This window comes from Sus scrofa, chromosome 13 (genome assembly GCF_000003025.6).
Source record: "Sus scrofa isolate TJ Tabasco breed Duroc chromosome 13, Sscrofa11.1, whole genome shotgun sequence".
NCBI lineage: Eukaryota > Metazoa > Chordata > Mammalia > Artiodactyla > Suidae > Sus > Sus scrofa.
Genome location: NC_010455.5, coordinates 96,727,090 through 96,752,626, shown reverse-complemented (window position 1 = coordinate 96,752,626; position 25,537 = coordinate 96,727,090). Strand labels below are relative to the sequence as shown.

Below are 25,537 nucleotides of genomic sequence, written 5' to 3'. Positions count from 1 at the left end.
TAAAGTATATATATAACATAATTGGTGGTGGACACTGTCAGTGTCCTGCCCACATCACTTGAACCTTTCAGTGTTCTTCTACTGACTTTCAACTCCCACTATTTGCATCTCTGTGTGGAGTCTTTTCCCTGGAACTAAAGAAAGCAGTACTCCTCACCACAAGGCAGGCTAGGAGTGCCAAGGAATTCATACTGTCTGGGAACAGTCCTTACCCATGACTCTTGGGACTTGATGTCCAACCCCCTTCCTCTTTGAGTGAGGAATTCTGAGGCATGTGTTTTAAACCATTTCTCAGAGTTTCCTCATGAAGCTCCAGTTGCCCACGGCAATAGTGTGACCTTTACTGGCTGACTTTCTTTCCCTGCATCTGGGTTACTTTCACTTCCCAAACAATCTACCTGCACTCATATCTTTAATTCAATGTCTGCTTCTGTGGGAACTAAGACACTAAATACGTGTGATATTTATGTTAATACGAATCTCAAAAATGTCACTGAATGAAAAAATTAAGCTCAAAGTATAAGTAAAATACCATTTATGTAATATTTTAAATCTAATGTAAAATTAATATATATAATTACATATGAATACATATTAAAGTTTAAACAATTATATTTGAAATATATTTCTTTTTGAAAAAGTTTATTAAACATTGTCAATTTTGCAGTTGAAAACATGGTTGTTATAATATTCATCTATATTTGTCAATCTATTTCTTAAAATTATTTAAAAATTTAAGAAGGACATTATCATAGACAAACTCATTTCAGAAGGCACATATACATAACAAAATTAGGAAACAAGTTATATAGTTAGAATTATTTACTCCTTCTAATATCTAACCATAAAATTTTTTAAATATACAGAAAAGTTGGAGGAATTGTACTATGAACTCAAATATACATACTACCTAGATTTTTCCATTAATATTTTACTATATTTGCTCTATCACATAGCTACTCCTCTATCCATCTTGCATGTCAAGATAAATCAATACACTTGACTCCCTAAACACTTAGCATGCACACTGCTAATAAATGTTCAAAACAGATTTCTAATTTTTGAGTAAAATTTACCTACAAAGAAATCCACAAATCTCAAATGTACCATGAGATGAATTTTGAAAAATGCAAAATGCACCTAGCATGTAATCCAAACCCCACCAAAATAGAGAACATTACCATCACCACAAAAAGTGCCCCTCCCCTCTGAGGTAACGACTGTTCTAATTTTTTTTCCACTACATATTAGTTTTGCCTATTCTAGGACATCCTATAAATGAAATCTTATCAATGTGCATTATTTGTATATGGTTACTTTCAGGTAGCATAATATTTTTGATGTTTATCAAAGTTATTGCATTACTGTGGTCCATTCTACATTCCACCGTTTATTCAGGTTTTTAAAAATAATCATAGTGATGTACTTCTGGGCTTTTACCAATTTAAGGCTATTTTGAATTAAGCTTGAATAAAGTTGTTGAGTTTGTGGACATATATTTTCATTTGGGGGAATGATAAATTCCAAATAAAAGAATTTCAGTCATTAGATAGATGTTTCTTTAGTTTTATTTAAAAAAAAAAACCTGTCAGATCCTCTTTATGTCTGTCTGTCTGTCTTTTTAGGGCCGCATCTGTGGCACACAGAAGTTCCCAGGCTAGGGGGTCAAATCCAGGCTATAGTCGCTTGCCTACACCACAGCCACAGCAACAGGATCCAAGCCGTGGTTGTGACCTACACCACAGCTCATGGCAATACTGGATTCTTAACACACTGAGTGAGGCCAGGGATCAAACCCAGGACCTCGTGGATACTAGTTGTGTCCATTACCACTGAGCCACAACAGAATTCCCAGATCCTTTTTTCAAAGTGGCTGTAGCATTTTATACTCTCACCAATCTGTGTGAAGCTGCCTTCCTTCCTCACCAAAATTTGCTGCTGTCACATCTTTTTCATTTTAACCACCTAGTGGGTATGTACTGGTATCTCACTGTGGTTTCAGTTTGCATTTCCCTTATGACTCATATGTTGAGTGCTCTTTCATGTTCTTATTGGCCATTTGCGTATTTTTCCTTGTTAAGGTGTCCATTCAAATCTTTGGCCATTTTTGATTGAATTATTTGTCCTTTTACCATTGACATGTAGGTGTTCTTTTTGTAATCTGGACAGCAGTGCTTTATCACAGATTTTTTTTGAATATATTCTGTGTGGCTTACCTATTCATTTGCATAATGGCATCTTTTTATTTTCCATTTTTTTAAGTTTTATAGAAGTATAGTTGATTTACAGTGTTGTGATAATTTCTTCTGTACAACAAAGTGATTCAGTTATATATGTACACACATCCATTCTCTCTCAGATTCTTTTCCTACGTAGATTATCACAGAATATTGGATAGAGTTCTTTGTGTTGTACAGCAGGTCCCCATCCGTCAGCCATTCTGTATACCACAGTGTGTATATGCCAATCCCAACCTTTAGTCCATCCCTCTCCCTACCCATGCCACCTGTCCCCTTTGGTAACCATAAGTTTGTTTTCAAAGTCCACGAGTGTGTTTCTACTCTGCAAGTAAGTTCACCTGTATTCTTTTTTTAAGATTCCACATATAAGTAAGTGATATCATATGATTCTTTCACTAACTTCACTTAGTATAATCTCTAGGTCCATCCATATTGCTGCAAATGACATTATTTCATTCTTTTTATGGCTGAGTAATATTCCAGTGTATATATGTAACACATTTTTGTCCATCATAATGGTATATTTTAATGGGCAGGAGTTTTTAATTTTGATGAAGTCTAATTCATTCAACTTTTATTCTTTTGTAGTTCTTACTTGTGTGCCCTATCCACGAAACTTTCATTTACGTTCAATTCATGAAGATATTTTCCTGTTTCTTCTTTTATTGTTTTAGCTTTTATATTTAGCTCTGATTTATGCTGAATAAATTTTTATGTACAATGTGATGTAGAAGTTGACTATGTTTTCCTGTATGGATATTCAGTTGTTCCAGCACAATTTGTTGAAAACTTTCTTTTTCCCCTTAATTGTTCTGATGCCTTCTCAAAAGTGAAATGATCATATCAATGGGCAGTATTTACAAGGTTATTTTGTTCCATTGATCTATTGTTGATCCATATGCCAGTATTATACTGACTTGATTACTATGATGTTACAGTAAGTCTTAGAATCAAGTGATATTAATTCTCCGTTATTATTAGCTTTTATATGCCTTTTTGTATTTATTTTTCAGTGGTCGTTCTAGAAACTATATATCCTTAACTCCTTAGTCTACATAGAATGAATGTTGCACCACATCACCTAAAACACAAAAAGCATATAATCATATGGACCTACTATCCAAGCACTCTATCCTTTATGCTCTAGTTATCATGCATTAAATCAATGTATGCTATAATCCCCACAATATAATAATTCTTACTTTAAATGACATAGAAATTTTTTTTATTCAAAGGGAAAAAGTCTTTCATATTTACTGATATTTATGATTTATGGATACATTCTTTCCTTCCCTGAGACTCTCTTCATTTTTTTTAATGTTTATCTCTCGTCTTCAAATTGAACAATTTCTATTCAATTTCTACCTTAAAGTTCACTGATTTTTTTTTTCCTTTGGTAATCACAATGTGCTATAAAAGTCTATCCAGTAATTTTTTTCTTTTTCCAACCGCACCTGTGGCATATGGCAGTTCCAAGGCTAGGAGTTGAACAGAGCTGCAGATGAGGCCTATGCCACAGCCATGGCAACACTGGAACCGAGCTACATTTGCAATCTACACCACAGCTCACACAATGCTGGATCCTTAACCTGCTCAGCAAAGCCAGGGATTGAAGCTCACAGAGATGATGTCAGGTCCTTAACCTGCAGAGCCACAATGGGAACTCTTATCCAGAAAATTATTTCAGATATTGTATTTTTAAATTCTTGAGTTTCCAATTTTAATAGTTCTTTGCTGAGATCTTCTATCTTTTTATTCATTATTAGCTTATTTTCCTCTGTCACTGAACATAGTTAACAGCTGATTTGAAATCCTAGTCAGTCAATTATATCATCCAGCCCAGCTCAGAGCTGGTTTCTATTGACTTTCTACTCTTGAGTATGAGCCACTTTCCTGTTTCTTCCCAGATCAAGTAGTTCTGGATTGTATCCTAAACACTGTGGATGTTATATTATGAAGATGCTGGATTCTATTATGTTCTTCTAGAGTATTGATATTTTTTTGTATTGTTTTGTTTTAACAAGTAGTTAACTTGGCTGAACTCAAATACTAAAATCTGTCTCCCCTACGGTAGGTGGCAGGTAATATCAATTGCTTTAGCCTCAAATGAGCTATGTAGAGTCTTCTCTATGCACATGTATTTTGGGGGTAAGTCAAAGGTTTGGGAAGAGTCTATATGCAGAATTTGAACTCTCCCTTTCCATCTTTTTTTCTAGGATATCTTCTCACTTTTGTAAAGCTGAGGCTACCTTGATCTCTGTTCTCCAGTCTTCAAGCCAAAAAGATGTCTAACAAGTTTTAGCTTCCTTGCAAGTAATAGGCCTCAATCTAATACCCTTTTTAAAAAAACCCAAACCAAAACAAACAACAACAAAACCCCTAGGAAATTCACCCTGTGCTATTCTGTTCTTTCAATTGAAAAAAAAAATTAATAGTTTTTTTTTTAGATCATGTTTACGTTCATGGTAAAATTAAGCAGAAAGTAGAGAGAATTCCTATATACTCACTGCCCCTCACAATACACAGCTTGCCCCATCATCAACATCCTGCACCTGAGTGGTACATTTGTTACAACTAATGAATCCACACTGACATATCATTATTACCTGAAATCCCTAATTTACATAAGGGTTTGCTCTTGGTGTTGCATATTCTATCAATTTTGACAAATGCATAAAGATACAGAGCCACTATTACAGCATCATACAAAATAGTTTCACTGCCACAAAATCCCCCATGCTCTACCTATTCACCTATTTTTCTTATCCTAGCAACCACTGATCTCTTTACTATTTCCATAGCTGCATTTTTTCCAAAATGTCATACAGCTGGAATTGTCCAGTACACGGCCTTTCCAGATTGGCTTTTTTCAATTAGTAATATGCCTTCTTTCCATTTTTGATATTTCCTCCATTATGTGCCAGGTTGTAGTCACTCTCCAGTGTTTTTAGGTAGTAATTTTGTTTAGAATATACAGTTGCTATCTGTGGGGAATCTGATCTAATTAGACCTTCTCAGCTATTAACAGAAGAAAAAGTTTTAAAATACAAATTTGTACATTTAACAGGAATGACCAGACTTCTGGCCACAGCTCAAGATAGATGCATCAGAGCATATCTTATATTAGGCCCATAAATATTGAATTTTGGGGCTGGAACATCTCTTAATGGTCATCTACTCTACCAATCAATAAGACATTTAAAAATGAATCATAATTCCCATCACATAAAATGAAATATCTTTATTTTATTACTTATGATGTACCATTTACCCCAAAATAGGATGATTATAGTCTAAAAATATGTAACAAACCTGTCAAGGCTGTTTCAGTTATGGATTTAATTTGTAGAAAAACTTCTCCTTTCAGTGAAGTCCAGTTTTGAAAATTATCATACACTTCATTTTTAATTCTGTTTAGCTCCCTTTTAGTAAAAGTAAGTAATGAAAGAGTCTTATTCCAGAAATATTTGTACTCTGTCAGTCTCTGACTGTAAAGTAATAAAGAAAAAACAGGATTTTAAAAAAGAGCAAGCATAATAACAAATGTTTATTTGAAAAAAAAAGTTTTCTTGAAAAATTTTCTTTGAGTAATTATAAAATATACTGTTTAAACGGAGACAATTTTGAGAGTGAAAGGAGGTGCTATCTGTAATATGCAGAGATGACATATAAACAGGGAAATCCCAGGAAGACCGAGGTATAAAGTCACCCCAATTCATTTCCACTGTGTTATTATCTTAACTATAAAGACAACTATTTTCACACATTTTTTAAATTAATCTTTAAAATTAATTTAAAAGCAAATGTTTAGCAAAGAAAATTCAATCAAAAGTGACTTTGTCATTGAGCCTAAAAGAGAATCTCAGAGGCTTGGATCGCATCTTCCTGTGCCAGGGCTCTATAGGTAGTGTAAAACCTGGGGTATGAGTAAATAAAAACTTTCAAGGTGACTGATCCAGTGATTTTCCTTCATCAAATGGCACAGCTCAAAGCAACCACATGTTTTTTTGCCATCTCAATGATTTTTTATTACTTCAGATGTCTTAGTTATAATTTACCTAATAAGCAAGATGCAGGCTTAGATCTGGGTGTTATCAGCAAGAAGATGATGACTAAAGCCAGGGAAGTTAATTATTTGATTAATTTTTATCTCCCTGAGTATATTAAGATCTATGATGCAGAGACTGTATCTGTCTTGTTCATCATGGTCCCCCTAGCACCGAGCACAGTATGTACTCAACAAATATTGACAAATGAATGAATGAATGAAAAAACAGATCACTCAGTTGGAAGAATAAAGAATAAAACACTGAACAACATTAATATTTATGAAACTGAAACAGAAAAAACTCTCTCAAGTGACAACAGGGAGGAGCAAACAGTGATTTAAAAGAAAAGTCAAAAGGATAACATCTGTAAAGCAAGAGGATAAGAGAATTTGAGAATTTAAAGATGAAAGTAGTGGTCAGTGTTTAAAGCCTCTGATAAAGGATGAACAGAGTCCACTGTATCTGGTATTAAGGAGGTGTTTAGTGATCTCAGAGAAAGGCATTAGGAAAGAACTGAGCAGTAAAGCAGAAGTGAGAAAATAGTTGTGTGGTAGCAGCAACCAAGAACCCTGACTGAGGAAGCAAGGAGAGAGAAAGGAAGATGTACAGCAGAAGAGTGTGTGAGGGTGGGAGACACCTGAGTGTGTACATAGCTGAGTAGAAATCTGAGTGCAGTCACAGAGACTAAAAACACAGAGAACACGTGATCATTTCTTGTGCAAAAACTTTGAAAGGACAGATGTAAAGCAAAGGCTGAAAGATCAGCTTTTTCCAAGAACATGAGAGGTGGTGTCAGTCTATGTGGTCATTAATAAGGTCCACCTGAGTGACCAGAAACTACAGGGTATCGTCAGTCCTCAGCATGCAGACCTGGGAGCTAAGAGAGAAGGTGATTTCAAAAAAAAAAAAAAATCAAAGAAAGAGTCAAGGAGAAGGATAAAGATGGCAGAGGAGTAAAATGTGGTGCTCCCCTTCTCCCACAAACACATAAAAAATCTACATGTAGGATGATTCACATGGAACATCTACTGAATGCTGGCAGAAGACCTTAAACCTCCCCAAAGGGCGAGAAACCCTCTACACAACTGGGTAGAACAAAAGGAAAAACAAAGAGAGAGAAAGAAAAGGAGAGAAAAGGAATGAGGATGGGACTAGCACTCCTGAGAGGGAGCCATTAAAGAGGAAAGGAACCCACACCCTGGGAAGCCATCTAACCAGTGGGGAGATGAACCAAGACAGAGGGATCTCAGAGTCATGAAGAAAAGTACAGCAGCTGGACTGAGGAGGGCAAAGCAGAGTGAGAGCCCCACAGACCAACTGTACCACTGCCCCTAGACAACAAAGTCTGAGATGCTCAGCCAGGGGCTGAGCATGGAGTCTCAGGCTGCAGAGGTCAGTTCCATGGAGAGGACTAGGGTTGGCTGTGTGGAGACAGCCCGAGGGGTTAGAGAGCAGTATACCACAGGCTGTAAAGCTGAATGCCACTAGCTTGGGAGTGGAAGCTACAGGAACCCAGTAGGAGGTCTGGGCCTATTGGAGAAGCCTGGCAGCATTGTTGGGGAGGGAAAGAGGAAGAGGGGCAGATCACCATAGGAATATCTTTCCCTACACACACAAGGACTCTCAGAAGGCAGGGTGCCTCTGGCAAAGGCTATAGGTGGCCAGGCGCAACTTGCTCAGGCTACAGGTAGCCAGGCATGTTTTATATGGGCTAAGGGCAGCAGTGGCTGAGAGCAACGTGGGACCACTTGCATGATCTACAGGTGGTGGGGACAAACCATAGCAATCATCTCAGACACAAGAGGGGGGCATGGCCCACCACCACTAGGGGTCCATGAACAGGCATGACCTGTGGCCCCAGTCATCTCAGAGGTCAACAAAGAAGAGGGCACTACAACCAAGCACTACCCATTGTTGCTCTCACTCCTCCAGGAACAAACCTGTCCTGCTGCTGCTGCTTCCAAAAGTTCTGGGGGGCACCTACACATTCTGATCACTGTCACTTCCCAGGGCCCTGAAACTAGGAGCAGCCTGCACCACCTTCCTGCAGGTCCTTGCCACTGCAAAGGGCTCAGAAACCAGGCACTGGCTACTAGCCACGTCCCTTGCCTCCATCTCCCTAGAAGATGTGCAGTACCCTAAAAATAAAAAGTAAGAAAATACCCAGAGGCACCTGCAGATATAAATAGCCCTCCAAGACTATAGTAGTTGTTTTCCCTAAACTCACAGAAAAAGAAAAATATAAGCAAAGTGAAGAAGCTCAGGAACCATTCCCAGTTCAAAGAACAGGAGAATTCCACTGAAGGAACAAATAATGAAATAGACCTCTGCAGTCTAAAAGACATCAAGTTCAAAGAGACAGTGAAACTACTGAAGGAATAAAGAGTGAATATGAAGGAATTAAGAGCAGATATGAACAGTTAGGCAGATTACTTTAGAAAGGAACTAGAAAATGTAAGGAGGAACCAAGAAAAATTAGAAAATTCATTTGTAGAGATGCCAGCTGAGTTAAAGGCACTGAAGAGCAGAATGAATAATGCAGTGACTTAGAAGATAGAATACTGGAAATCACCCAATCAGGACAGCAGACAGAAAATCAAATAAAAAAAAATGAAAGCAATATAAGAGATCTATGGGATAGTATAAAGTGGGCCAATCTATGCATACTAGGGATTCCAGAAGTGAAAGAAAAAGAAAAGGGGATTGAAAATATATTTGAAGAAATTATGTCTGAAAACTTTCCAAATCCAAAGAAAACAGATATCAAGATACAGGAAGCACAGAGGGCCCCAAACAAGTTGAGCCCACACAGGCCAACACCAAGACATATCATAATAAAAATGGCAAAAGGTAAAGAGAGGATTCTACAGGCAGCAAGAGAAAAACAAAGAGTTATTTATAAGGGAACTCCTTTAAGCCTATCAGCTTATTTCTCTACAGAAACACTACAGGCCAGAAGAGAGGGGCAAGATATACTCAAAGCTCTAAAAGGGAAAAATTTGAAGCCTAGAAAACTCTACACAGCAAGATTATCATTTAAAATAGAAGGAGAAATAAATAATTTCTCCAACAAATAAAAATTAAAAGAGTACACCAATACTAAACCCATTCTAAAAAAAAATTGATGAAAGGCACCTCTAAATAAAAAAGAAGAAGAAATAGGATGGAGGAAATCACAATTGGAAAGCAATCACTTAAATAAGCCAGTATACAGATCTAAAAGGAAAAAAAAAAAAACTACTGTAAAAGTGACAATAAACACAAGGAAGAGCAAAAGGACAAACATGAAGGTGTAAAAAAGAACTACAAAATCATAAAACACGGGGAAAAAAGTAAGTAAATCTAGATTCATTTTTGTTTGTTTTTAGAATGTGTTTGAGTCTATATGATTATCAGGCTAAAGCAAATAGATTATGGGAAGGGGTTAACCTACTTGAAAAACAGGGCAACCATAAATCAAAACCAAACACTACATTCAGAAACACTAAAAAGAAAAGGACACAAGCATAAAATCATCCAACCAAAAAAAGAAAGGAGCAAAGGAGAAACATAGAATCAACTGGAAAACAAGGTTTAAAATGGCAAAAAATACTAGGAACCATGAGGTTGCGGGTTCAATCCCTGCCCTTGCTCAGTGGGTTAATGATCTGGCGATGCCATGAGCTGTGGTGTAGGTCGCAGATGCGGCTTGGATCCTGTGCTGCTGTGGCTCTGGCGTAGGCCGGTGGCTACAGCTCCGATTAGACCCTTAACCTGGGAACTTCATATACTGCTGAAGCGGCCCTGGAAAAGGTAAAAAAGACAAAAAAAAAATTGGCAACAAATACATATTTATCAATAATTACCTTAAATGTCAATGGACTGAATGCTCCAATCAAAAGACACAGAGTGGCAGATTGGATATAAAAGCAAGAGCCTACAATATGCTGTCCATAAGAGACTCACTTTAGGGCAAAGGACACATATAAATACAAAGTGAGGGGATGGAAAAATATATTTCATGTGAATGGAAAAAAAAGGAATGCAGGAGCTGCAATACTCATATAATATGCCCCTAATATAGGAACATCCAGATACATACAACAAATACTAATAAACATAAAAGGAGAAATTGATGGGAATTCAAAAACAGTAGGAGACTTTAACACCCCACTCACATAAATGGACAGATCCTTTAGACAGAAAATCAATAAGGCAACAGAAATCCTAAATTACACAATAGAAAACTTAGACTTCATTGGCATACTCAGGACATTATATCAAAAGATATCAGAATATACATTCTTTTCAAGTGCACACGAAATATTCTCAAGGACTGACCACATACTGGGGCACAAAACTAACCTCAAAAAATTTAAGAGAATATAAATTATTTCAAGTATCTTCTCTGACCACAATGGCATTAAACTAGAAATTAACCACAGGAAAAGAAATGAGAAAAACACTGACCACATGGAGACTAAACAACATGCTACTAAAAAACCAATTGGTCAATGAGGAAATCAAGAAGGAAATTAAAAAATATCTGGAAATGATAATGAAGACACAATCATTCAAAATCTATGGGATGCTGCAAAAGCAGTGCTTAGAAGGAAATTCATAGTGATATAGGCCTTCCTCAAAAAAGAAGAAAAATCTCAAATTGACAACTTCACCACCACCTAAAAGAATTACAAAAAGAAGAACAAACAAAACCTAAAGTCAGCAGAAGGAAGGAAATCATAAAGATTGGAAAGAAAATCAATAAAATAGAGATTCAAAAAAATTAAAAAATCAATAAAACCAAGAGCTAGTTGTTTGAAAGGGTAAACAAAATTGACAAACCTCTGGCCAGACTCACCAAGAAGAGGAGAGAAAGAATTCAAATAAACAAAATAAGAACTGAAGAAAGAGAAATCTCAACAGTAATACAAAAAACTATACAGGAACATTATGAAGAATTATATGCCAACAAATTTGACAACCTAGAATAAATGGACAACTTTCTAGAGATATACAGCATGCCAAAAATGAATCAAAAAGAAATAGATCAACTGAACAGATTAATCACCAGAAATGAAATTGAATATGTAATAAAAACACTCCTTACAAACAAAAGTCCAGGACCAGATGGCTTCACAGGTGAATTCTATAAAACATACAAAGAACTTATACCCATCCTTCTCAAACTTTTCCAAAAGGATGAAGAAGAAGGAACACTCCCCAAGACATTCTACAAAGCTACTATCACCCTACTACCAAAAACAGACAAAAATACCACCAAAAAAGAATATTATAGGCCAATATTTTTGATGAATATAGATGCAAAAATTCTCAACAAAATTTTAGCCAACCCAATCCAACAATATATAAAGAGGATCATATACCATGACCAAGTGGGATTTATCCCAGGTTCACAAGGATAGTAAAACATATGCAAATCAATAAATGTCATACACCACATTAACAAAAGAAAAGTCAAAAGCCACATGATCATTTCAATAGATGGAGAAAAAGCATTTGATGAAGTCCAACATTCATTCATGATAAAAACTCTTACCAAAGTGGGTAGAGAGGGAACATACCTTAACATAATAAAAGCCATTTATGACAAACCCACAACCAATATAATACACAATGGAGAAAAGCTGAAAGCCTTCCCACTACAGTCTGGAATAAGACAAGGATGCCCACTCTCACCACTGTTATTCAACATAGTATTGGCACTCCTAGCCATAGCAATTCAACAAACAAAAGAAATAAAGGCATCCAAACTGGAAAAGAAGAGGTAAAATTGTCACTCTATGCAGATGACATGATACTGTATACAGGAAACCCTAAGGACGCTACACAAAAACTACTCAAACTGATTAACAAATTCAGCAAAGTAGCAGGATACAAGATTAACATTTGGAAATTGGTTGCATTTTTGTATACTAACAATGAAATATTAGAAAAGGAATATAAAAATACAGTATCTTTTAAAATCACATCCCCCAAAATTAAATACCTAGGAATAAACCTGACTAAGGAGGTTAAAGACTTATATGCCAATAACTATAAAATATTAATTAAGAAATAAAAGAGGATTCAAAGAAATGGAAAGATATTCCATGCTCCTGGACTGGAAGAATTAATAGTGTTAAAATAGCCATACTACCCAAAGCAATCTACTGATTCAATGCTCTCACTATCAAATTACCCATGACATTTTCACAAAACTAGAACAAACAATCCAAAATTAAAAAACAAATTATATGGAACCATAAAAAATCCAGAATTGCCAAAGCAATCCTGAGGAACAGAAACTGACTTCAGACAATATTACAAAGCCATGTAATCAAGACAGTGTGGTACTGGTACCAAAACAGACATACAGACCAATGGAACAAAACAGAAAACCCGAAAATAAAACCAGAAACCTAGAGTCAATTAATCTTTGAAAAAGGAGGCAAGAATATAAAATGGGGAAAAGACAGTCTTTTCAGCAAGTGGTGCTGGGAAAACTGGACAGCTGTATTAAATCAATGAAATTAGAACACACCCTCACACCATGAATAAAAATAAATTCAAAATGGCTTAAAGACTTAAATGTAAGACAAGACACCATCAAACTCCTAGAAGAGAACGTAGGCAAAACATTCTCTGACATTGACCTTACAAATATTTTCTTAGGTCAGTCTCCCAAGGCAACAGAAATAAAAATAAACCAATGGGACCTAATCAATCTTAAAAGCTTTTGCACAGCAAAGGAAACCATAGAAAAAAGGCAACCTACGGAATGGGAGAAAATAGTTTCAAACAATGCAACTGACAAGGGCTTACTCTCTAAAATATACAAACAATTTATACAACTCAACAACAACAACAAAAACTCCAACAACCCAATTGAAAAATGGGCAGAAGACTGGAATAGACATTTTGCCAACGAAGATATACAGATGGACAATAGGCACAAGAAAAAATGATCAACATCACTAGTTATTAGAGAAATGCAAATCAAAACTACTATGAGGTAACACCTCACACCAGTCAGAATGGCCATCATTAACAAGTCAACAAATAACAAATGCTGGAGAGGATGTGGAGAAAAGGGAACTCTCCTACACTGTTGGTGGGAATGTAAATTGGTACAACCACTATGGAAACCAGTATGAAGTTACCTCAGAAAACTACATGTACAACTACCATATGATCCAGCAATCCCTCTCCTGGGCATATACTCAGACAAAACTTTTATTGAAAAAGATACATGCACCCCTATGTTCACTGCAGCACTATTTACAATAGCTAAGACATGAGATAACCTAAATGTCCATCGACAAATGAATGGATTAAAAAGATGTGGTATAGGAGTTCCCGTCGTGGCACAGTGGTTAACGAATCCGACTAGGAACCATGAGGTTGCGGGTTCGGTCCCTGCCCTTGCTCAGTGGGTTAAGGATCCGGCGTTGCCGTGAGCTGTGGTGTAGCTTGCAGACACGGCTAGGATCCTGCGTTGCTGTGGCTCTGGCATAGGCTGGCAGCTACAGCTCCGATTCGACCCCTAGCCTGGGAACCTCCATATGCCACGGCAGCTGTCCAAGAAATAGCAAAAAAGACACACACAGAAAAAAAGATGTGGTATATATACACAATGGAATACTATTCTACCATAAGAAGAACAAAATAATGCCGTTTGCAGCAACATGGATGGAACTAGAGACTCTCATACTAAGTGAAGTAAATCCCATATGATATCACATATCTGAACTCTAATATATGGCAAAAATGATCCTTTCTACAGAAAAGAAACAAATTCATGCACTTGGAGAACAGACATGTGGTTGCCAAGGGGTAGAGAGAGTGAGTGGGATGGACTGGGAGTCTGGGGTTAGCAGATGCAAACTTTTGCTTTTGGAGTGGATAAGCAATGAGAACCTGCTGTATAGGTGAGGGAACTATGTCTAGTCACTTGTGATGGAACATGGTAGAGGAAATGTAAGAAAAATACTATGTGTAAGTGTATATTATATATATATGTATGTATGACTGGGTCACCGATATACAGCAAAAATTTGACAGAACAAGGTAAATCAACTATAATTGAAAAAAAGAAAAATCTAAAAAAAAAAAAAAGAATGAAAATGAATTTCCAGAAAAAAGAAAGAAAGAGTCCAAATATATCACTAAAGCAATGGGGCCAATAGTGAGGATTGGAAGTCTGAATGTGAAGCCAGAAAGTGGTAAGACAGACAAGAACTATGAACTAAGTCAAGGTTAAGAGGCTAATGGGCTCAATGTAAGGCAGCTGCTGAGAGCAAGCCATGTACATGAGGGTCAAGACCTAGAGGGATTTTTAATAGAAGAACGACTGGATGTATGTGCATCTGTAGGGAAAAAGCCAGGAAACAGAAAATTGAAGCTTGTTAACTAAGAGCAAATATACCACATTTTGTGGGGCCTAGGTCTTATATGATTGGTGCAGATAGAGGGGGCAGTTTTCTTATAAAAGAGAATACAGAAATAATTTCAAAATTAAGCTTAAAGTGCGCAATTATTTACAGAATGAGAAAAATTATAACAAAATTATAAAATTTAATAAATCCCATCAATATCACAAAATACAATAAAACAATATAACTTTTTAATAAGTAACACGTCTACAATACTTTTTTCATCTACAATTTTTGTCTGTGTCCTCAACAAGCATATTTTCATGTTAGCCACTTCATAATAATACTTTATATGGAGAGAATATTAAAATTGTAGAGTTTTTTGATGAATAAAATTCATTGAGAAAAAAAGAAAAAAATTACAGAGCTTTTCATCTATCATGACCTTTGGTTTTATTATCAGTGATAGTTGGGAGTTCCCATCGTGGCGCAGTGGTTAACGAATCCGACTAGGAACCATGAGGTTGCGGGTTCGGTCCCTGCCCTTGCTCAGTGGGTTAAGGATCCGGCGTTGCCGTGAGCTGTGGTGTAGGTTGCAGACGCGGCTCGGATCCCGCGTTGCTGTGGCTCTGGCGTAGGCCGGTGGCTACAGCTCCGATTCGACCCCTAGCCTGGGAACCCCCATATGCCGCGGAAGCGGCCCAAGAAATAGCAACAACAACAACAACAACAAAAAAGACAAAAAGACAAAAAAAAAAAAAAAAAAAAAAAAAAAATCAGTGATAGTTGAGAAAGATTCTTTCAGCTTAACAGCCTATTCATTATTGGTAATACCATGTAAATATTAAGCATTGCCAAATATGGAAGAATCTTTATGAATAATTTTCATATATGAATTTAAGGTTATTGGCATTTCAAGTTTTCTTCAAAAATGACATCCTAAATTGTCTTTGAAATGATGAAACTCACAAACCCGTTTATCTCAGATGTCCTGGAAGTAGTATGCTATGATTTTTATGTTATATTTTGTCAAATCACAAGAAACTTAACTCTTTCTCCAATGTATTCAAATAATTAAGTATTTTTCACTGAATGGATTACAAAACAATTCAAGAGATTTTATTAAAAATGTGTCTCTTACAGTGTAATCTGAAAAAAGTTACCATTAGTTTCTTTATGCGAGAATAATTTCCATTGTTTAAACTGTTCATCTCTACTGCTTTTATTCCATTAATTTAAAAAAATTCATACACATCCAAATTTTCAGTCTGTAGTGTCTTGTTTGTATAATTGAAACATTCTAAAATGTCTTTCCATAAAAGAAAAGGAAAGAAGGGGAAAAAAAAAGGAAAAATAAAATAAAATGTCTTTCCAAATGGCAGTCATAATGTATACTCCAAACAACTTTCCCTTGCTGATATCATAAGTATGGGAAGACAAATCAGAGTGCCAAGAGATAGAACTTTTACAATTACAATTAAACCATCTTACTTTTGCTGGGGTGTGGGGGGCATCCCAAAAGCCTAGAAGAGGGTCCTGAGTGAGGAGTTCTGAAACGTAGGCATTATTTCATTCTCAGGAAATATGCCTGTATTGACAATTTTAACTCTGTGAAATATAAGGCAGGACACACAGCTATTGAGAGATGAGTAGAACAGAGAATTCTGAGCAGAATAATGAGAATTTAGAAGAGCATTGGAGGAATTCAAAGCCTTGTGTCTAATAACCTGTAAATAGCTATAAAGACTGAGGATTTTAAGAGTAAATACAATTAAATGAGCAGATATAAAAGTAGCTGGAATATTTGTAAAGTCCTCTATGTAATAAATACCCTCTATATAGAAACATCCTCTATGTAGAAAACGCTAAAGGAGTTCCCACTGTGGCTCAGTGGAAACGAATCTGACTAGCATCCATGAGGATGAAGGGTTAATCCCTGGCCTCACTCAGTGGGTTAAGGATCCGGTGTTGCCAAGAGCTGTGGTATAGGTCACAGACATAGCTCAGCTCTGGCGTGGCTGTGGGGTAGGCCAGTGGCTACAGCTCCAATTCAACCCCTAGCCTGGGAACCTCCATATGCCACTAGCGTGGCCCTAAAAAGACCAAAAATAAATAAATAAATAAATAAATAAAAATTGTAAAATACACACACACAAATACTAGAACTAATAAGTGGGTTCATCAACTATAGGCAAAAATGAATATTATGTCTATATACTAGCAATGACTAATGCCAAAAATAAAGTGAAGAAAAAAATCCCATTCATAATAACTGAAAGAATAAAATATTTAGAAATAAACTTAATAAAAAGAGGTTAAGATTTGTTTACTAAAAATAAAACATTTCTGAGAGAACTAAAGATCTCAATGTAAAGATATACCATATCCATGTATTGAAAATTTCAATAGTTTTAAGATGCTAATTTTACCCGAATTGATCTACAAATTCAATGTTATACCTATCAGTAGGTTCTTTTTCAGAAATAGACAAGCTGATCCTAAAATTCATACGAAAATTCAAAGGACCCAATAGCCAAAAAATTCTTAAAAATAAAGAAATTTGGAGGGCTTACTTTTCTTGATTTCAAATTTTCTAAAAATTATAATATTCAAAAGTGTGGTAGTGACATCTAGAATAGATATGTAGATGAATAAAACAGAATTGAGAGTCCAGAAATAATTCCTTACATTCATGGTGAATTGATTTTAGGTAAAGGGACTGAGATAATTCAATAGGGAAAGGATGCAGTGCTAGAATAACTGAATATTCACATGAAAAAAAGATGAATATAGATCCTTACCTTACGTCATTCACAAAAGTTAACTTAAGATGAATCATAGACCAAAATGTAAGAGCTAAAACAATAAAATCCTTAAAAGAAACTACTGGAAAAAAATCTTTGCGACTTTTGGTTAGGCAGAATTCTTAGGTACGTATCAAAAGCACAATCCATAAAAGAAAACATTGAACAAATTGTATTTCACTAAAAATAATAACTTTTGCTCTTCAAAAGATACCATTAAGAAAATGAAAAGACATGCCACAGACTGGGAGAAAATATTTGAAAATCATATTTCAAATAAAGGACTTGTACCCATACAAAAAACTCTTATAATATGATAACAAGAAAACAAAACAATGAAAAATAGGTAAAATATTTTAACAAGCACATGAAAAGATGCTCAACATCATTAGTCATCTGGGAAAAATAAATCAAAGCACAAGGTACAATTTCCCAACCTCTAGGATGGCTACAATAGAAAAGATAGTAAGAAATGTTGGCAAGAACATGGTAAAAAACTAGAAGCCTCATTCTTGGTAAGAATGTAAAATGGTATAGCCACTTTGGAAAATAGTTTGATAGTTTCTTAAAAGCTAAATATCAATTTACCATATAACTCAGTAATTCTACAGTTAGGTATAAACCAAAAGAAATAAAACATACATCTACACAAAGACTTGTATGTGAATGATTACATCAGCATTATTCACAAGTGCCAATAAGTGGAAGCAATCCAAATGTCCATTAATTGGCAAATGCATAAATAAAATGTAGTATAGTCATACAACGGAATACAATTTGGCAATAAAAAGGAACAAAGTACTGATGCATGATAACAGCATGGACGAAACTCAAAAATATCAGTTTAAGAAGCCAGATATAAAAGACCACATATTGTATGATTCCATATATCTGAATTGTCAGAAAAATACAAATCTATAGAAACATAAAGAAGATTAGTGGTTGCCTAGGATTGGTGGAGAAGATAGAGATTTTATTGCAAATGGCATAAGGATCTTCTGAGGATGACCCAAATGTTCTAAAACTGGATGCGGTAAAGGTTGCATAACTCAGTAGGTTTACTGAAAATCATTATATTGCCCAATAATCTGAAATAGAATGTACATATATATACCAAAAAATACCAAAAAAAAAATACCAAAATATATATACACACATACATGTATGGCTGATTCACTTTGTGAACACCTTAAGTCACCTATATGCCAATAAAATTTATTTTAAAAAATTAATGGAATTTGTAGTATGTAACTTATATGTCAATAAAACTGTTTTTAAAAGATATGAGGTTATTGGGAGTTACCACTGTGGCTCAGCAGGAACGAACCCGAATAGTATCCATGAGGATATGGGTTCAATCCCTGACCCTGCTCAGTGGGTTAAGGATCCAGCATTGCCAAGAGCTGTGGTGTAGCTCACAGACGTGACTTGGATCCCGAGCTGCTGTGGCTGTGGTGTAGGCTGGCAGCTGCTACAGCTCTAATTTGACCCCAGCCCAGGAACTTCCATATGCTGCAGGTGCGGCCCTAAAAAGAAAAGAGAGAGAGAGAGAGATGAAGTTATTAACTATGGGATCGAGGCTAGAAAACAAAGTAAAACCAGGAAATGGTTGGGAAAATCAGAAAACGCACTAGAAGCCTTAATGTGGCTGTAGAGTTGATGTGAAACTGAGAGGTTTGGGGAGTTGGCATTGAAAATTTCAGAGATTACAGAGTCTGGATTTAAAAACAAGAAAAATTAGAAGATAAGTATACTTCAAACAATTTATGAAAGATTCAAAATAGGAATCCTGTAAAAGTAAGCATGACCCAAATATTTCAAATATGCATTGATTTGGAATATTGGATTTACATACAACTTTACCTAAAGTGAAGTATACCTATATTCCATACTGCTTTTTGGTATCTGTTTTACAGGTTTTCAAAAGTTAATTTCCATTCTCAAAAGACACTTTATTCTGCGCAGCAGATGTGCTGAGCCAACTGAGACATACACAGTTACTCCTCATCCTTCCCTTACAAAAGACAGGTTGAAAATAATGTCAGGAAAAACACAAAGCTCGTAGAACACTTTGCTGGAGGCTAGGTGATTAAGCCCAATTGCAATTAAACAAATGAGAGATAAGTTAAAAAGAGCAGTGTGATTCAAAGACATAGTTCATTGATCTCTTTTGGGCTTGATAAATAAAGATGATTACATCTGAGTAGCTAAAGCTCAAGCTTCTTTACCACTTTAAGAGAGAAGATTACAAGCGCCTTTTCTTTATCCACAGAATACTAAAGTTTTATGTTCTAGTGGATATTTTTAATAAGTAAACTAATTTAAAATCAGCTTTCAGTAATGCAACAAAATCACTAAACCCTACAACTTTGGGGTTGATTTTATTTTCACTAGACTGCTTTCTCCTATGCAATGTACCTACTAGTGAAAGCATGAATAAAACTAGCAATTATTTTTATTCATCTACCACAAACTTTTATTTATACTAAGTATCTAGTTAAATTCTTCCACAATTTTTAAAGTGCTACTTTTTTATACAAATCATATCCCAAATTCCCAATTTGTGATCTTTTAGCTAAAAATAAACAAAAATCACAGATCTACTGAAAACATTTGGAAAAAAAAAAACAGTAAAAGTAAAATGATAATAAAATTAGAACTTTGAGTAAAATAACATTTAAACATGTTTATCTAAGTTTCTTCAAGAATTTAAAATACTACATGTAAAATGTGAATAATGGGAGTTCCCATCGTGGTGCAGCGGAAACGAAACCGACTAGGAACCATGAGGTTGCAGGTTTGATCCCTGGCCTCGCTTGGTGGGTTAAGGATCTGGCATTGCTGTGAGCTGTGGTGTAGATTGCAGACACGGCTCAGATCCCATGTTGCTGTGGCTCTGGCTTAGGCTGGTGGCTCCAATCTGACCCATAGCCTAGCAACCTCCATATGCCATGGGAGCGACCCTAAAAAGACAAAAGACAAAAAAGTAAAATAAAATACTACATGTAAAATGTGAATAATAAAGACTGACTGTATCAGTCCATAAGATCTTGAAGGCAGCCTTAATTATCTAAATTAGTCGTAGCATAACCTTTAAAATTTCGCCAATCCTGCCATCCATAATGGCATCTGTGGATAAAACAAATCGGACTTCTTTAACAGACCCAGGCCAAAGCCACTGTTAGAGCTAAGATTGAATACTAATGGTCCTGATTAAAATGGAGAGTTGGGGTCAACTGGGTAGTATTCTGCTGGCTCAAAACTAGATTTCTAGGAAAAGGCAGAGAAGATTTCTGATGACAAAAACTGTCATCTGTTTTGTGAGTAGACTCATTCATTCATTCAAAGATTATTTACTAAGCATCAGTTATATGCAAGGTAATAATGAAAGGTAGATGGCCAACAGGTCATCACTAATATTGTATAAAAATTACTAGCTCAGATAATTTTTTAACAACAATATTCCTAATCATAACTATGAGATTGGAAAAAAATTAGAACCTAACATTCAAAATATTATCCTGGCATATTTTTTTTTTAGTCACCATGGACCTGACTATTTGTAGTGTTTATTTAATTTAAATTCCCTTTTTTTCTTTTTCCTTTTTAGGGCCGCACCCACAGCACATGGAAGTTCCTAGGCTAGGGACTGAATTGGAGCTGCAAGATGCCAGTCTACACCACAGCCACAGCAACACCAGATCCAAGTCACGTCTGTGACCTACACCACAGCTCATGACAATGCCAGATTCTTAACCCACTCAGGGAGACTAGGTATCCAACCTACATCCTCATGGGTACTAGTCAGGTTTGTTATTCCTGGGAGACAATGGGAATTCCTTAATTCTCTTCTCTAAGAGTTACTTAATTTGAAATTTAATCATTAATATTCTCAATATATTCCATTTTTAAAAAATATCTCCTAGGAGCTCCTGCTGTGGTGCAACATGATTGGCAGTATCTCGGGAGCTCTGGGGCATAAGTTTGATCCCTGGCCCAGCTGCAGCTTAGTTCATGGCTGTGGCTCAGATCTAATCCCTGGCCTGGGAGCTCCATATGCCACAAGGTAGCCCAAAAAATAAAAAAAAAATTTTAAATATCTTTTATTTTCATTAGAAGATTTTTACCTTTAGGTATTACAAACCCTCCAAAGATAAATAAAAGCATAATTAAACCATTTATGTTGGAAATTTCTAAAGTTAGGAGGTCTATTATTATCCAGTTAGAATGTTTGTTTCTCCATTCTATTCTTTTCATGTCACTGGACTATAAGTGAGGAGATCGAATACACCAAGAAATACTGATTAAGAGGGAAATGACTTCATTACTAAGCTTTCATTCTAAATATCACTGCAAAATAAGAACAAAGTGTTTGACTGATTTAAATTTTACTTACAAAACTATTCAGTTGAGATAATAGTTTTTAAAAAAATTTTTTTCAACACTATAATATTAAATTATATAAACCATATTACCAAAATGTGTTTGAATGTTCACAAAGTTAATATATGAGTGTATCATTTCGATACTATAATTTTAAATTCTTTAAAGATAATGTTGGAGTTCCCTCATGGCTCAGTGGTTAATGAATCCGACTAGTATCCATGAGGATACGTTGGATTCCTGGCCTTGCTCAGTGGGCTGAGGATCCAGTGTTGCTGTGAGCTGTGATGTATGTCACAGACATGGCTGTAACTGTGGCATAGGCCGTTGGCTGTAGCTCCAATTCGACCTCTAGCCTGGGAATCTCCATATGCTGCTGGTTTGGCCCTAAAAAGACAAAAAAAAAAAAAAAAAAAAAATCTTACCTGAAGATTTGTGATTGTCTCTGTTTAATTTTTAACTCCTGTTGCAAATGACTTAATTCTTTCTGCACTCTCTGAAATTCATTTTGTTGACTTTTTAACTGCATGCTTGCATCTCGAATTCTAAAAATATAAACAAATAACAGTCATTACAAGCCTAAATATCCCCTCACAAGTACTTTAAAATTTAAATACACTTTTAATAAAAGTAAATAAAAGAAAACTATACCTTTTTTTTATGTGCTAAATAAACACACAGAAAAAGTATAGAGAGACACATACCAAAGAGTCATTATCCATGGGGAGGAGGGTGGAACTGATAGGCAGGGAAAAGGCAGCAAATATTGAAGGGAAGCATAACTTACTCTGTATCTTCTGTATTGCTTGAATTTTTGCAATGAACATGTATTTTTACTTGAAATATTAATTAAAATGTAATTAAACAAATATCAATTTAACTTTTATCAAAGTAATACATGTTTTTAACTTAAAATGTCAAATATTACTAAAAGAGTTATAAGAAAAAATAGTAATCATTTGCCTTTATTCTAATTTTCAATTCCAAAAACAGCTACTTTCAACTTTTTTCCTTCTAGTATGTACCTCTTTATTATTAAACATGCTTATACTGTTATTTCTCAAATTTCACTTTAGATATTATGTAGTGAATTACAAATCAGGTAAGATCTTTCTGCTGCACATAACTGAGACCTGATTACGATGGATTAAATATGCAAAAGTAGATTATTTCACATAAAACAAACACAGTGGTAGCCAGGCCAATGCTGATATGATAGTTTACATTGTCACTGGGGTCCCAGGATCCTTCCAACTTCCTGGTCTACCATCTTTGTTTTTTGTTTTTTGTGGTTTTTTGTTTGTTTGTTTGTTTTGTCTTTTTGCCTTTTCTAGGGCTGTTCCCATGGCATATGGAGGTTCCCAGGCTAGGGGTCGAATTGGAGCTGTAGCTGTTGGCCTACGCGAGAGCCACAGCAACAGGGGATCCGAGCCCAGTCTGTGATCTACACCACAGCTCAGGGCAACGCCAGATCCCTAACCCACTGAGCAAGGTCAAGGATCTAACCAGCAACTTCATGGTTCCTAGTCAGATTCGTTAATAACTGAGCCACGATGGGAACTCCAACTGGTCTACCATCTTTAATGTGTGTCCATTATTCTCATGGTCCACGATAATGGCATAAACTCTGACCACTATGTTCTCATTCCAGACCAGCAGCAGCAAAAGGGTCCTCTGTCCCTTTCAAGGAGATTTTCTGGAAGTACCATACTTCTGAACTTCTAGAGATGGCTGTACCTTGCTACAAGTGAATCTGAGAAAAGCAGTCTTTTAACTAGAAAGATCAGCCCCCAGATATACCTCAGGTTCTATTACTAAGGAGGAAGGAAGAATAAATGTTGGGATAGGCAGCCTGCAGTCTCTCACACAATCCTAGTAAGAATTAACCCTCGCTATATGCACCTACACAACTATACATCTATACACACAGTCTTTCTCCCCTCATCCTCCTAAATTAATCTTTTTATCCAGTTTTATTATTCTTCATCAATGGGCTACATGTTATACCATGATCACATTTCTTTTCTTTCTTTCTTTCTTTCTTTTTTTTTTTTGTCTTTTTAGGGCTGCACTTACTGCATATGGAAGTTCCCAGGCTAGGGGTCAAATCAGAGCTACAGCTGCTGGCCTACACCACAGCCATAGCAATGCCAGATCCCTGACACACTGAGTGAGGCCAGAGATGGAACCCACATCCACATGGATATTAGTCGGATTCATTTCCATTGAACCACAATGGGAACTCCCCACATATTTTTTCTTGTACAACTTTTGTTATCTCTGGATGAAAAAACATATCCTTTTCTTCTTTCTTAGTTTTCTGTGCACCTATCCAAATCTGACAGAGGGTTAATCCTCATCTTTCAGTATCTTCAGACACAGGAGATAATTCTTTTATATCAGTTCTTTTCCAGGAAGCGGTCTTCAAAGAGTTCTGTACTCTACTGCTCCAGTACTGATATGTTCTGGTTTCACTACACAACTGTCATCCTGGGACTTCCCTTTCTTACATTCCAGCTTCTTTTCATGTCGGATATCCTGTATCCTTGTCCTAAAGTCTTCCTCCTTCTTCGTTTATTCCTTTTAGTGGAGTGAATTCTCCAGGACCTTTTTGTGCATGAGAGGTAAATCTGAGAATCTGACTATATAAAAGTTTCTTTATCTCGGACTGAACAGTTTGGCTGGATATAGAGTCACAGAAGAGGAAAGAAATATTCATCAAAAAATACAGGGCTCTTTTCTCCTATTTCCTAACTTTCAGTGCTGCTTCTGAGAAGACCAATGACATTCTAATTCCTACTCCTCTGTATGATAAATAGAACCCAGCCTTGCCCCCATCCCAGTTCAGAAGCTTTAAAATCTTCTCTTTTTACTTTATATTCTTGAATTTAATCACAATATATCAGCATGTTAGTTTTTAGTCATTCTCTATGCTGGGGACCTGGTGAGTACTTCCTTCGGAAATGGATGTTTTTTAGTTCCAGGAATTTTCCCTGGGGAGAAAGGTTCCTTTCCCTCCATTTTCTCCATTTTCTTTCTGGAACATCTTTCTATTATTTTGAATGTGAGACCTCCCAGAGAGATCTTCTAATTTCCTTACCCTTTCTTTACCATCCTTCTACTTTTGACATTTTGTTCCACTTTGATTATCTTCCATCCTGCCCATGAAATTTTAAATTTCTGCTATCATATTTTAATTACCAAGAATTATTTCTTACTCTCCAAAGGTCCTGCTGTTACTGTTCTTTGTTCTTGTTTCATCAATACATTTTCTTCTGTTATTTTTTGAGGATATCAATTGCAATGTATTTTTAAAGTTTTCTTCAACTCACTGTATCACTTCTGTTTCCTTTGGGTTCATTTTTTTCTTTGTTTACTTTTTGTCTCTCACATTTGAGGCATCTTTCAAAAGTCTGGAGATCCTTTATTGTCTATCCATATTTAAGAACAAGGCACTTAGAGGATATTTGTTCCAGCTGCTACACATTAATGATGACAAAGGGAGGAAAGTGGGGGAGAGGCTTTTTGAGATAAAAGAGAAGCAAGAAAAGTGACAAAGAAAAGGAAACCTCCTTTACTATTGGTGGGAACGTAAACTGGTACAACCACTAAGGAAAACAGTATAGATGTTCCTCAGAAAACTAATATAGGAATGCCATATGATTCAGCAGTCCCACTCCTGGGCATATATCTAGACAAAACTTTCA

General features: G+C 35.9%; 1 protein-coding gene across 3 annotated transcripts in view; it reads right to left on the bottom strand.

Annotated features, from left to right (window-relative positions):
- LEKR1 (leucine, glutamate and lysine rich 1) overlaps positions 1-25,537 on the bottom strand; it is a 241,648-nt gene that overhangs the window by 130,083 nt on the left and 86,028 nt on the right. For all 3 annotated transcript variants that reach the window (XM_021069706.1, XM_021069708.1, XM_021069707.1), the window contains 2 exons: positions 22,256-22,375; positions 5,553-5,728 (listed from right to left, as the gene is read on the bottom strand). In XM_021069706.1, the coding sequence (XP_020925365.1) occupies positions 5,553-5,728; positions 22,256-22,375 (296 nt within the window). The remainder of the gene's footprint in view (positions 1-5,552; positions 5,729-22,255; positions 22,376-25,537) is intronic.